The sequence below is a fragment of the Montipora foliosa genome, chromosome 8 (genome assembly GCF_036669935.1).
Source record: "Montipora foliosa isolate CH-2021 chromosome 8, ASM3666993v2, whole genome shotgun sequence".
Classification (NCBI taxonomy): Eukaryota; Metazoa; Cnidaria; class Anthozoa; order Scleractinia; family Acroporidae; genus Montipora; species Montipora foliosa.
In genome coordinates, this window is record NC_090876.1 from 49871896 (window position 1) to 49884395 (window position 12500).

General features: G+C 40.6%; 1 protein-coding gene across 1 annotated transcript in view; it reads left to right on the forward strand.

Annotated features, from left to right (window-relative positions):
• The first annotated feature begins 5022 nt into the window (after nucleotides 1-5022).
• LOC138012766 (polyunsaturated fatty acid 5-lipoxygenase-like) overlaps nucleotides 5023-12500 on the forward strand; it is a 14314-nt gene continuing 6836 nt past the window's right edge. The window contains exons 1-8 of the mRNA XM_068859655.1: nucleotides 5023-5739; nucleotides 6003-6047; nucleotides 7929-8054; nucleotides 9054-9151; nucleotides 9249-9381; nucleotides 10057-10152; nucleotides 10748-10844; nucleotides 11089-11206. Coding sequence (XP_068715756.1) covers nucleotides 5239-5739; nucleotides 6003-6047; nucleotides 7929-8054; nucleotides 9054-9151; nucleotides 9249-9381; nucleotides 10057-10152; nucleotides 10748-10844; nucleotides 11089-11206 — 1214 coding nt within the window. The 5' untranslated portion in view covers nucleotides 5023-5238. The remainder of the gene's footprint in view (nucleotides 5740-6002; nucleotides 6048-7928; nucleotides 8055-9053; nucleotides 9152-9248; nucleotides 9382-10056; nucleotides 10153-10747; nucleotides 10845-11088; nucleotides 11207-12500) is intronic.

Below are 12500 nucleotides of genomic sequence, written 5' to 3' on the forward strand. Positions count from 1 at the left end.
TGCGAACATAGCCGGGAAGATCGACTTCGCCGCCGGAAAATGAATTGAATTTAGAGGTTCTTCAGTAAAAAGATTCGCACAGATTCCACCGCTTTCCAGCGTCGAGTTCGAATGTACGAATGCACCGTGGGAACCAATTATGTTCATTGGTAGGTCATGTCACCTATCAATAGAGTGTTTTCACGTGACGTCACGGCGGCCATGTTGATGTTCCTAAACCTATAGAACGGCGGCCATGTTTGTGTACCCATCTAATCGTCCGGGAATTCAGCTCTATGATCATGCAAACGTTTTCTTTTGTTTCGGTGGAAAAACAAGGTTACTGATTACGGCAGTAAAAACACTCGTTTGATTTCGGCATCCGTGATTTCGGGTCAAATCTCGACTTGGCGTCGAAGTTGGATTGATGGAAGCCAAAACGCCGTTTGGTCGTTTGCACTTGAAGATGAGATTTTGCAGAATTATGAAAATCGCAGTAACACTGGATATTTGATGAGTAATGTTAGAACAGCTTACTTGGTAAAGAGTAATAATAATAATGATATTTATAATATTAATAATCATTGTATTGCTTCTAAGTCCTCATCTATTTTTGATGGAGAGAAATGCAGTGATGTAGGCTTAGTCATTAGCTGTCTTTCATTTGGAAACACCTTGCAGTTGCAGTGCTCAGTCACTCAACATCTCGAAAATGGAGAGCTTGCTTTCAGGCTACTGGCCCGGGGTTTCTGTTATGCGTTTCTCATTAAAAGGCAAACTACTGCTAAGCACGAGCATATAACCTCGTATGCTCCTTTGCTCAGGTATTTGATCCCAGAGGTATGTTGTCTTAAACACAAGGGTCGAAAACTAATAATAAAATAATGATGCAAGGCTGGCGGCTGTACGCCAATGAGGATATATATTCTTTGGACGTTTTTTTTCCAATATATGGTCAGGCACAACCTGACGTCTTCACGGAGTTATTAAATGAGTTGCATTTAAGTTTCCTTTTGATTAATTGTTTTATAGTTATTTTTCAACATTAATATGTATTTTGTGGAATTGGAAAAGGAATCTTATTACGATAGTGTAAAAAACTTAGTGTATTAAAAAAATCACTCGAAAAAGATGAAAGAACAGTGCACATTCGTTAATTTATTCATGTACATGCTTGATTGTGTCGTAGGTGTAAATAAATTCCTCTTAGTTGGAAAACTAACTTTTGATCAGACGTGAGTAAAAACTGAGTCGTCTTCAAATTGGCTACGAGCTCGAGACGTGGTCGTTTAATTAACTTCGCCCGCTTCGAAAGGGTTCTCTTGACGCTAGGAGAGCTTATTGCAACCTCGTTCCCAGGGTCTCCATTGACCCTGGGAACGAGTTTGGGCTTATTGGCGTATCCCAGTCAAGCAATGAATGGGAAGTTAGATTTCTGTGGGCTTCACAAGTTCAAGATGAAATTTTTGCACTCATATTCAAATATTAGTGAAATCTAAATGTCTGGGACCTTGGGTACCAGTTCCGCTCTTGAAAAAAAATTCTTTGAACCCAAATGCGCCTGCACGAACTGAGAACTCTTTCTCCAATGTTTTGGCCCGATTTCCAGCTACTGTTCCGGGAAAGGAGCCCGCGCTCCTCCCCGCAGACCGGTCTCGAGAGAGGGGCCGAAATCGAGCCTGTCCAATGTAACGGTCCCTTTTGACCGAGGTGCTTGCACGATGCGACACAATTGTACCAAGTGCGATGTACTGCGATGGGGTTCTATCGCGCAGACTAGTGCAAAAGCTGCGTGTACTAGTAGCGTCTCACGCATCGTTTCGTGCTCGTTTGCGTTTTCGTCGTTTTCGTCTAATAGGGAGCTTAAGGACGTTCGCGCGAAAAATTTTCAACATTGATTTTTTTCTGAAACTTTTACCACTGTAAGATGATGAGTTAGTTATGTCAGAAATGTAAAAAAAATGGGGGGTCACCGACTTCGTTTTGGAGAGAACATGCCCAGAAAAACACCCAAAATGTGACAAAATCGGGCTTCGTTAGTGAATAAGGCCAGTGTCTGTAAACCCAAATATATTGCAATTAAATCTTTGAAGTGAAATCTTCTCTGCCAAATATTGTTTAAGTGGACTTAAAAAGTGAATTTAGTCAACTGGTGAGGTTCCTTAAAGATCAAGTTCACATTTAGCGACCACAGTTTCACGCACCTTGCAGCCGCAAGATGGCAGGATTTGATGTCCCGTGAGCAGAAATCTTGAATTTTTTTTAACTTCCCACATTGATTTTTTGTTCATTTTTGGACAACGTGGAGATAATTGTAAATAAAATCCATTTCTGGAAAGAAAAATAGGGGTCACCGAACGTCCAAGACCGTTAAATCCAGGCAAAGCTATAGCAATGGCCTTTTGCCCTATCATTCCTCATTTTATTACTTAGCGCGCGCGCTCGTGTATGACGTGGCGTGTGCATTTGCGTGCGCAGTAAGGATGCGCAGAAACAATTGGCGCGAACGTCCTTAAGCATGCGCATTTTTGAGACGCGGACGGCAACCGGACGTCAGCCGTTTCCCCTTTTAATTTGTCTTCACACAACCACATTTACATTGCTAATTATCTTTCTCCATTGGAGATAATTAGTATAAAAATCTGGGAGACACCTCTGCCCAGGCACGCGAAAAGTTATTTTCCGGTTGCCGTCCGCGTCTCAAAAACGAGCGTGCTTAAGCTCCTCCCTTTTCTGGGAGCGTCACCACGCGTCTGTATCGCTGAAAGTTGCATTTCTGGATATCACTTAATTAATCGCATTAACAAGAGCTTACAAAGATAGGAAACAACACTTTTATTGCGGTTTCGGTCGACAAATCTTTCGGTGTATTACGTTGTATTGGTTTTCTTGGAGCGGGCCACACGAATCCTAAAGTATTCGGTCCTTTTTGCCAATGGTAAGAAATGGGAGCCTATCCAACTTGCCCTTGAGCATTAGGTCTGTTTGGACTGTTTTCAATAAAGAGAGACATCCACAAAATGGTGTATGAGACGTGGAATATGCTAAATTATGATAACTATCTGTGTGGTTGCCCAAAAATTGCTTTCGTGTGCTTCAAACGATCCGGCAATATTCTGAAGTAGATCCCTCTTTTAATCCCACCATGAAAGTGATAAACCAAAAATCAAAATGACGCACGCCTCAAAACAAACATTAAAACAGGAGAACCTGACATGGAAGACGACAAGTCAATTTAGTGCAACGTCTTTTTTATCGGTTACTTGAATTGGATTTCTAAGACGAGTCGTTCCAACGTCTGAATAGATGCAATGTTTAACATCATGAAGTAACGACGTTTGGAAGGGAATCGTAGGGTCTAGCTTTGTGCCTAATAATGCGCCGATCAACTCAAAACTTCAACATACACCCCCCTCCCCCCCCTCCCCCCCCGGGCAAAGCCCGGGGCCTTTGAACTTGTTGGATTGTTCGAATTCCCGCCCCCTCGGGCCAAAATGGTGTTCAAATGTTCTACCCTATCGTCCGATTTGTCTGTCATACCCTACAATCGCCGTAGACTCCTGACGTCTTCAATAAAGACCTTTTGAAGACCCTTTTTTTAAGCCAGTCACTCACAAATGCTACATCTCTTCCTTTAAACTCTTTCATGTCGTCCAAACACGTGTTTTATAGATAACACCTCCGGTTCAATTTTCCCCACCCCACGCAGGCAAAGGTCAAATTCCCCACTCCCCGGGCACAGAGGATAGTCAAATGCCCGTGGTTTGCCCGGGTAGGAGGGGGGGGGGGGGTGTTGAAGGTGCATAAAGCAAATAGAAAGCGCAAGTGATTTCTTTGCCATCGCAGAGTAGCGAATTGAGTTTGTATTCACTTATGAAGTGTTAATAAAACATTCCTTTTCGGGTAAAAAGCGAATTAAGTAACATTCTATCCACCAGATACAAAACAAACTAATGTCTAGTTTCAGCGCTAAAAAGACACTCAAAAAAGATGCATTCGTATATAAGAAAGGGGATTAATCAAAAGCGACAGGCGCCAGTACTCCTGAATCCAGCTTAAGTAAGACAAGTAACCGCATTGTTCTTGAGGATGGTCTGTAATTCGGATAAATCTCTTTTTTAAACAGAAAAGGATACATCTCCTATTCTATCCAATGCACGAAATTCAAGCAAAGTAAATTTCCTTTTCCTTCCGGGTATAAATGAGACAAAGGTGAACCCTTGATTAGCCGTAAGCGCAGCTGAGAAGGATGTTTGTTGGTACTTTACCCTTGTAACTCGAGTAGTTTTTAAGTCAGTTTGAAAGTGTTTGTTCGTGTGTCAAAGCGCGTTAACAAATATTAATGGCACTCCATACTAACATCCAAATCTAAGTCGACCTTCTTTAGTCAGTTTCTTTGAACTGAAATCACATATTGGTCGATACCCACTCCGCTGTTCTTAGATTTCCTTTTTGTCGTTTATTTCCTGTCTTTTTAAAACTTCAGTTGTTTTGTTCTTCGGCATTTTCCGCTTTCGACAGATTGTATGTCAATGATCACTCACATATGCCATTATTCCGCGAAGAACCTTTTTTTTTAAATTTCATCAGGAAATCATCCGGTCAGATTTCAAAATCGCACGTTCGCTGGCATTTCAAGGAACAGACTTAATTTTCATCCGAAGCTTCAAGACCTAGAGCTTTAAACAAGCAACTCCGAAGCAAGTCAAGAATCCAAATAATGGCACGATCATTGTTATATGTCACCAATACAATTTTTAGCCAAGTGAGACTGAATACGTGATGCCGTCATTCACTTGTCATTAAAATCCCGACTTTAATTTCTGCGGCATTCACATTAGAGTCGAAGTTTAAATTTGTTTTTCATAACAAATGTCGGCCTAATTACTTTTTCGGAATATGAAACGAGTGTATACTTTCTGCAGGAGGTGGAATGAATTTCGCCATAAAGTAATTAATCCCTTGACAACGACCCCAAAGCTAATTGTAATGACGTCAAAAGGTGTGAGACTATATTTTCACACAGTCGCGTTAGCTTAGCTTACAAACATCTTTGGCGAAAGCAACAAGTAGCAAACTTGCGTTTTCAGCGTCAAACCTATACAACCTTAAATTTAAACTCACCTCAACTGGAATACCATTTTGCGCATTGGACCATCTCTCTCTTGGCAGTTTTCGTGGCGTTTTTAAACGCGCTGACGGCGAGCTCGTTATCATCTACAATCCGTGATTCGTAGAAGGAACTTTACGGAAAACAACATGGGCAATTCGTGCAGTGGGTTACCGCCAGATTGTGAGGTTATGGTGAAAACTGGAGATGTAAAAGGCGCCGGGACCGATTCCAATGTTTACTGCGCGCTGTACAACGAAGATAAAAGTCGTTCGCGTGACCTCCACCTTGACTGCAAGTGGAAGAACGATTTCGAAAAAGGCTCCGTAGATCGCTTTAAAATTCACACCGGTCTCCCGCCTGGTCCGTTGCACAAGATAGAAATTTGGAGAGATGATAGTGGCATCGGAGACGACTGGTACGTGGAGTGGATTAAAGTAAAGAAGCTGCAAGAACCAAGCCAGGATGATGAAGAAGGGGTCATCTTTCCCTGTAACCGCTGGGTCAAAGCTGAGCGCAGAATGATTTTGACAAAGTACGACTGTGTTTTGCCGCAGTTCGACGAAAATGCGGAGCAGAGAAAGACTGAATTAGAGGAGAAACGGGAAGTTTACAGACTTGCACGTAAAGCTCCAGGTATACCTAAACAGGTAAGATCTTAAGTCAATTTTCTCATGTTGATTTATCATGCGCATTACAATAAATCAATGGCATTTACTTTGTAAAGCATATTTTTGTAAAACTTAACACATATTTTTTATTCCTCTTGACATCGTGATAATTCATTATGTAATATTTGTTGATCGAATGATGCTTTATTGCGTACGTAATAAGTTATGTCTATTGTTGTTAGGTAATCCCGCATGAAATATATTTCTGCTAATAAGTTTGCATTAAACACATTTTTTCACAGGTCGAGAGTTGCCCTAGAGACGAGCACTTTAGCAATGACTACAAGGTAGATGGGAGATGTGATGTTTTGTATCGACGAGAACTTTTACGCACTCGAAGACTAAAATAAACAGATAAGCTTAATTAATTAATGATTAAAAAGACGAGTGAAATGTGGTGATATGTATTTTTTTATAAGTTTGCTTATTTAAGCGCAAAAGAGTGTGTAAAAAGACTTCTTTTTGTGCTTCTACTATGAAAACCACCGATCTGTGGAATGGGCCTGAATTCCTGAGTCACTGCCCTGTCTACTTTTGTTTGCAAATAGTTCAAATTCTTGAGAGGTGTTGTGTTCAACGCTACTTTTCTGGCCAGGGAACCTCTCTTTCACTTGAAGTAACAGCGAGTGCATGATAGCATGATTGGGTGTCCCTCACTGGACAAGAGCAATTTTATCCATTTTCCCTGGGACTGGTGATTTTAAAGAGATATCGTTCCATTCTTGTGATTGTTCCAGTGCACCTTGACGGCAAAAGCTGGCTACTGCTCACAACGTGGGAAAGGAATTTCATCAAAATGTACAACTTAAAGTGCCTATAAACCCGAAAATTTTTTTTTGCTTCGAGAAATCTTTGTATCGCTCTGAGCAAAATGGCGCAAAAAATTTTGTTTTTGGTTAAAACCAGAATTTTTTACGAATTTTTAAAAGGCAGTTTTCTCTGCCTGCGACCGGGTAAAAGAGAGACTGGGCCTAGTGACGTAATTCCCGGACATTAGCATCAGGCAAATCAACAGAGGAGACGCATAGTTTTGTAGTTTTCCCTGCGTGCCGGTGAAAACAATTTCTGTTCGGCTGACGTTTGTAACCAGCGTACGTGTTAATCAAGAAATGGCTTGGAACGACTTCATTCTGTCCTCCGGTTCAGATACGGAAGTTTCAGAAATGGAAGATTACGAGCTGGAAGTTGAAGGTTTGCCAAACTCGAGCTTTGCGGCCAGCGATGAGGAAGACACACACGAGGCATATGCTGACGATCCCCTAGCGGACGAAGAGTGGCTAGAGTTGTACGAACAAGAAAGAAAGGAGGAAGAGGCCCTAGAGAAGACACTCCAAAAGCGCCTAAATGGTACAGAAGAAGTCCGAGACTGGTAAGTTGTAGCGATCTCACTCCCATTTCTCAGGCATGGCTTCACCTCTGATGGAAGTCGCAACTTGCGAAACTCACAGTCCGCGTTTTACGTCACGAATTACACTCGACCCATTCCCTTTCGGCAAGCTCACCAGCTCAGTAATGGGTTTTCGAATCTCACGTCTCCGCCACTTTGAAAATTCGTACAAAATTCCGGTTTTAACCAAAAACAAAAATTTTTGCGCCATTTTGCTCAGAGCGATACAAAGATTTCTCGAAGCAAAACAAAAAATTTGGGTTTATAGGCACTTTAAGTGGGTTGACAGTCACTCAATGATTCAGGCCCATTCCACAGATCAGCGGGTTTTGTTTTTGCCTTTATGTTGCTTTTTGCCTTTAGTCATGGGCCACGAGGAGGGAGGGGCTGCACTTTTTGCCTACATTGATGTTTTCTCCAAAACCTCTCCCCCTTCCCCTCACACTTCTGTTATCCATACCAAAACCTAGCCGTTTCCCCCCCCCCCCCCACCCCCCCCCCACACTTTCAAACATACTCTGCGGCCCTGTTAACTGAATAACCGCTCTTACCCAAAACCCCAGTTCAGCTTGAATCCTATTGGCCATTTTAAGACTGAAATTGTTTCTGTCATTTTATCCATCTTATCTATTGAGGATAAATGTGGGCAAATATCTCTGAGCATCAGGGCAATGGATCGGATAGCATTATCTGTTACCCATACAGGTTTTTAACATTGATAGTAGCCTTGGCCAATTTTTTTTTTATCAGATGTGCTCATTTTTTTCTTTTTTTTTTTCAGTGGAATATTCAACAGACAAAGTATACCCTTGCTGTAAAGTGTAAGCTGGCAAAACTGACATCAGATCCCTGGGAAACTTTGGATGATTTTGGAAATCTTTACAAAGGAAGCCTCAACAAGCCATATGTAGGTTGTCATTTTTGGTTAGCGACAACTGGTAGTTTAAAGGGTCTTAGTTTATGAATGAAACAAGCTAGCCTCAGTGTGAACGTGTATTCATGTACCAATCTTGATTTTTTGGGACCATATGCTTTATGAGAAAAATATTTACAGCTTCTAAAAAGGATCTAATTGTTAATTTAATCAGAAGCATGGTTAATATGCTAAAAAGAATGTTCAAAATGAAAATCTGCATGTGAGTCTAATTTAGTAACAAAGTATAAGTTTCAATTTTCTACCCTGTGCCAAGGACACCTTATCATTCAATATAGTAGCATTTTTCTCCTGGGACGATCAAGAGAGTTTTTTTTCTGATTTTATTTAGTTTCTCTTGACACTTGATCCCCTTTTTCTCTTCCTTTCCACTGCCATCATTTTGTGGCAGGTGGCTGGAATACTGAATTTCATAGGGTAGAATGCTAGCTATGGGAGAATTTCCTGTGTAGATGGTTCCAGTAATCATGTTACCTGAGTATTCCAAACCATGGCTATAGAGTGTTTTCATGTGATGTCACGGCGACGATGTTGGTGTGTACCTAAACAATGGAGCAGCGGCCATGTTGGTGTACCCAACTAATGCTCCAGGATCCAAATGTTTTCTTTTGTTTTGGTGGGAAAACAAGGTTACTGATCACGTGAGGGAAAACACTCTATAATATTGGTCTTTGTAACACTAGCTAGCAAACATCTAAACCATGACTTTAGAATTTCTGCCCTGGACTTAAAAAAGTCACCACCTCAAGGTGACCATTTCTTCCTCTGCTTAAAGTTGGTAACATCATAATACAAGAAATGGAACAAAAGTAATCAAACTCATTGTTGTTTAAAACAAATTCCAGTTGTCATTTATGATATCTGAGAGAGCAACATTCCTGTTGCTTGAATTCACCAATGGGACCCCCTGAGCAGGATGCACTTGTTTTTGATGTCCTGTCCCTCAACTCTGTTTTTTACTGTTTATGGCAGGGTTACTTTAAGTGGAAAGAAGACACCAATTTTGGACGCCAGAGATTGCAAGGCTGCAACCCAACTCTCATCAAACTTTGCACAGAAATCCCTGAAAAGTAAGAGCTTACACCTTCAAGTTAATGACAGCTTTGAACATTACTTTGATCAATAGTCAGCAAACAAAATTAATTTACTGTCTTGGTTTAAATTTAGTTTTAAGGTGACCCCAGAGCTGGTGGAACCTTTCCTTGATGGACTGACCCTGGAAGATGCTATGAAGAAAAAGAAAATTTATATTGTGAACTTGAAAAAGCTTAGTGATGTCATGTGCAGATTTAACAGAGTGGTAAGGCCTTAAGGAGACACTTTGGGATATCTTGTTTTGCTAGACTAAGGCCTAGTTTCCACAGTACCCTTTTATTTTCATGCCAGCAGTAGGATACATGTATCTACTAGCACATGTATGGTAGGGTCTGGTCATACAATGTACATTTGTCTCCTGTCAAAAGCACGCAGTCTTTTTCAAAGTGTGCAAGCAGCATTAACTAATGAATAATTAATCTTTTAGAGAAGAAAATCATTTGACTTTTCACTTCCTTCAATCTTAATCGTAGGGGAGTGCCTTGCATGGGACCTCGCGTCCCATTCGCACCCACCCTTTTGGGTCTTCATATTATCATATTAAGTGCTACTGTTGTGTGTTGCTTTTTTTTTTGGAAGTCAAACCCAATAAAGCTGTTAAAAAAAAAAAAAAAAAATTGAATTCAAGTGATTTGAATTCAAAGTTGTCATGATTTTTGGTTGTAATTTATGGGGCAAAAGAAGAGGGAGAGGTGGTGTTGCTGGTAGCATATGGCCTTCATCTTGCCTTATGTGTTTGTAACTCTTAGCTCATGCCAATTACATGTATTTGCGGTCTCAAAAATGTCCTTTTAAGCTTATCCCTTACTGTGTACTGGTTGCATGTGAAATAAATCTCTTACTAAAAATTATTAATACTTTGTGATTTTTGCTCATTCAGATTTGCAAGCCCATGGCTTTGTTTTTTTCTAATGATCGACATGAATTAATGCCCATTGCAATCCAGTTGTTCCAGAAACCAGCTGATGACAATCCAGTAAGTGCTCATTAATTTGGCTAGTTTAAAATATTGATTGCAGCAAATGTTTCCAAGGTTTTAGCCATGAAGCAGCTGCTTGCTGCATTTTGTGAGCTAAATAATGGCAGGGCCCACAAGATTTACAAGTTGGAATCTGTGTACTTTAGGTTGAAGCTATTTGATCAGCATGGTTTTTTTCCTTTTTGAAAAATTTGAAGCCTACTGGTAAACAGTAAGTTGAAGTATTTGTGGTAAAGATTTATTTGGTAAGTGGGTGTAAAATGGAACAAAGATCTTTTGTTTACGTACAGATCACCTAGAGTGACTTGTATTGTCTTTGAGTAGTGGCGCTAATAAGATATTTTATGGACAGGAAAGGTTTCTCAAGATATTTCAACCAACAAATGGGCATGCTGATCTCAAAATTGAATTGTGACTCTTCTCTCAAGCATCAGGAGTCATAGCTATCTCTTTCTTGCTGGACATTAGGTACATTGAATTCACCTGGGCAAAGTTAGTTACGTTACTTGGGGGGGGGGGGGGTGTCTGAGGGCGTTTGGGGTGTGAATGGGCTGACAGAAGCTTCATCAGTGTAATGTTGTTTTGAAAACAGGTGTTTGTGCCAAGTGATCCCAAATACACATGGATGTTGGCCAAGATGTATTACAACAATGCTGATGCTGCGTTTCACCAGTCTTGCACTCATCTTGGTAAGTTCTGGCAAACATGTGGCTTTTCCTCCATCTTCTTGTGTGTGTAGGATACAACCAGATTTACCATACTAGGATTCCTGATAGAAGAAACGGGTTTAACCACACTCAGTAATCTTCACTCCATTTGCTCACTTTATCCTACACGCGGGCATGTTTTGTAAGGAGACTTATAAGGAGGGTGGGGACGGTATGTTAGAACAAGGATACTACATTGTGGTGTCCACTCTTTTTTTCCCCACAGGCTTTACCCATTTGGTTGCAGAAACCGTCTGTGTGGGAACTCATCGTCAGCTATCACCATCTCACCCTGTCTTTAGACTGCTTGCTCCCCATTTCCTATATCTACTGGCTATCAACTCGTAAGTTTTCTATACCATTTTAAATTACTACTTAAAGGCAGTTAAAAGTTGAAAGCACTGTAATAATTACAAAATGTACATTAGTTAATTAATTTATTTATTGTAATTGACCACAGACCAGTTGGTTTAGCATCTTACTACCTAGTGGGAGAGGGGTGGGGGGCTCAAACCTCCACCTGACAAAATGGTCATGACCATTGTCTGACAAGATGGAGACTTGCATGGGTGGTCTTTTCAACATTGTTCCATTGTTTATATGAAACGTTGAAAGAAAAAACAACCTTCTGTGTTATTTTACAACCTTGATCGTCTGTGTACTAGCCAGGTTTCATGAACATGCATATAGCAATACCGAACAACTGTTTCCTTTCTTACTGCCACCAAGCATATTTATGTAGACAATTGCGGACCTAACAAACACTGTAACTTTTTTCCGGTAAAACGTGTGAAATTGAAATTGATGTTTCGGCTGTGATGGTGACCGATTAATATTAAGGAGATGTTCATATTTTGTAATAATGAATATGACCTTAGAGGCTTTAACAAGCTACATCAACCTGCCCACAACGGTAGATTTATGCGCAGGTCATACATGTATCTTTACATCACCTCAAGATTATGGAACAATCTACATGATTGATTGTGGGAGGCACGGTGGCCTCATGGTTAGTGTGCTCGACTCCGGATCGAGTGATCTGGGTTCGGGGCCTGGCCGGGGACATTGTGTTGTGTTCTTGGGGAAGACACTTTCCTCTCATGGTGCCTCTCTCCACCCAGGTGTATAAATGGGTACCGACGAAAATGCTGGGGGGTAACCCTGCGATGAACTAACATCCCATCCAGGGGAGAGTATAAATACTCCTAGTCGCTTCATGCTACGGAAACCGGATATAAGCGCCGTCCTGATGGGCCTTCTGGCCGTAAGCAGTGACTTTTTTTTTTCTACCTGATTGTGCTAGGAGAGCCCCATCTCTTAACGTTTTTAAGACAATGCTAAATAATCTTAATTTGACTACTGGAGTTAAATGTTATTGTAACTTTTTTACATAGTTTGAATTTTTATATAGCTAGTTATTTCATCCTGCTTATTTATTGTGTCTTAATATGTATAGATTTACTTAACTGTTATTTAATGGCATGTTCACGTTTAAACGAGTCTTGTACTCATCCGTATAACGTGGATAAAAAAAATACCATACCATACCATACCATACCATACCATCAGAATGATAATGACAGTGTGTGAAGTGTGTATGTATATGTAAATAAATGAAGACAGAGTCAGTGAAGCAAT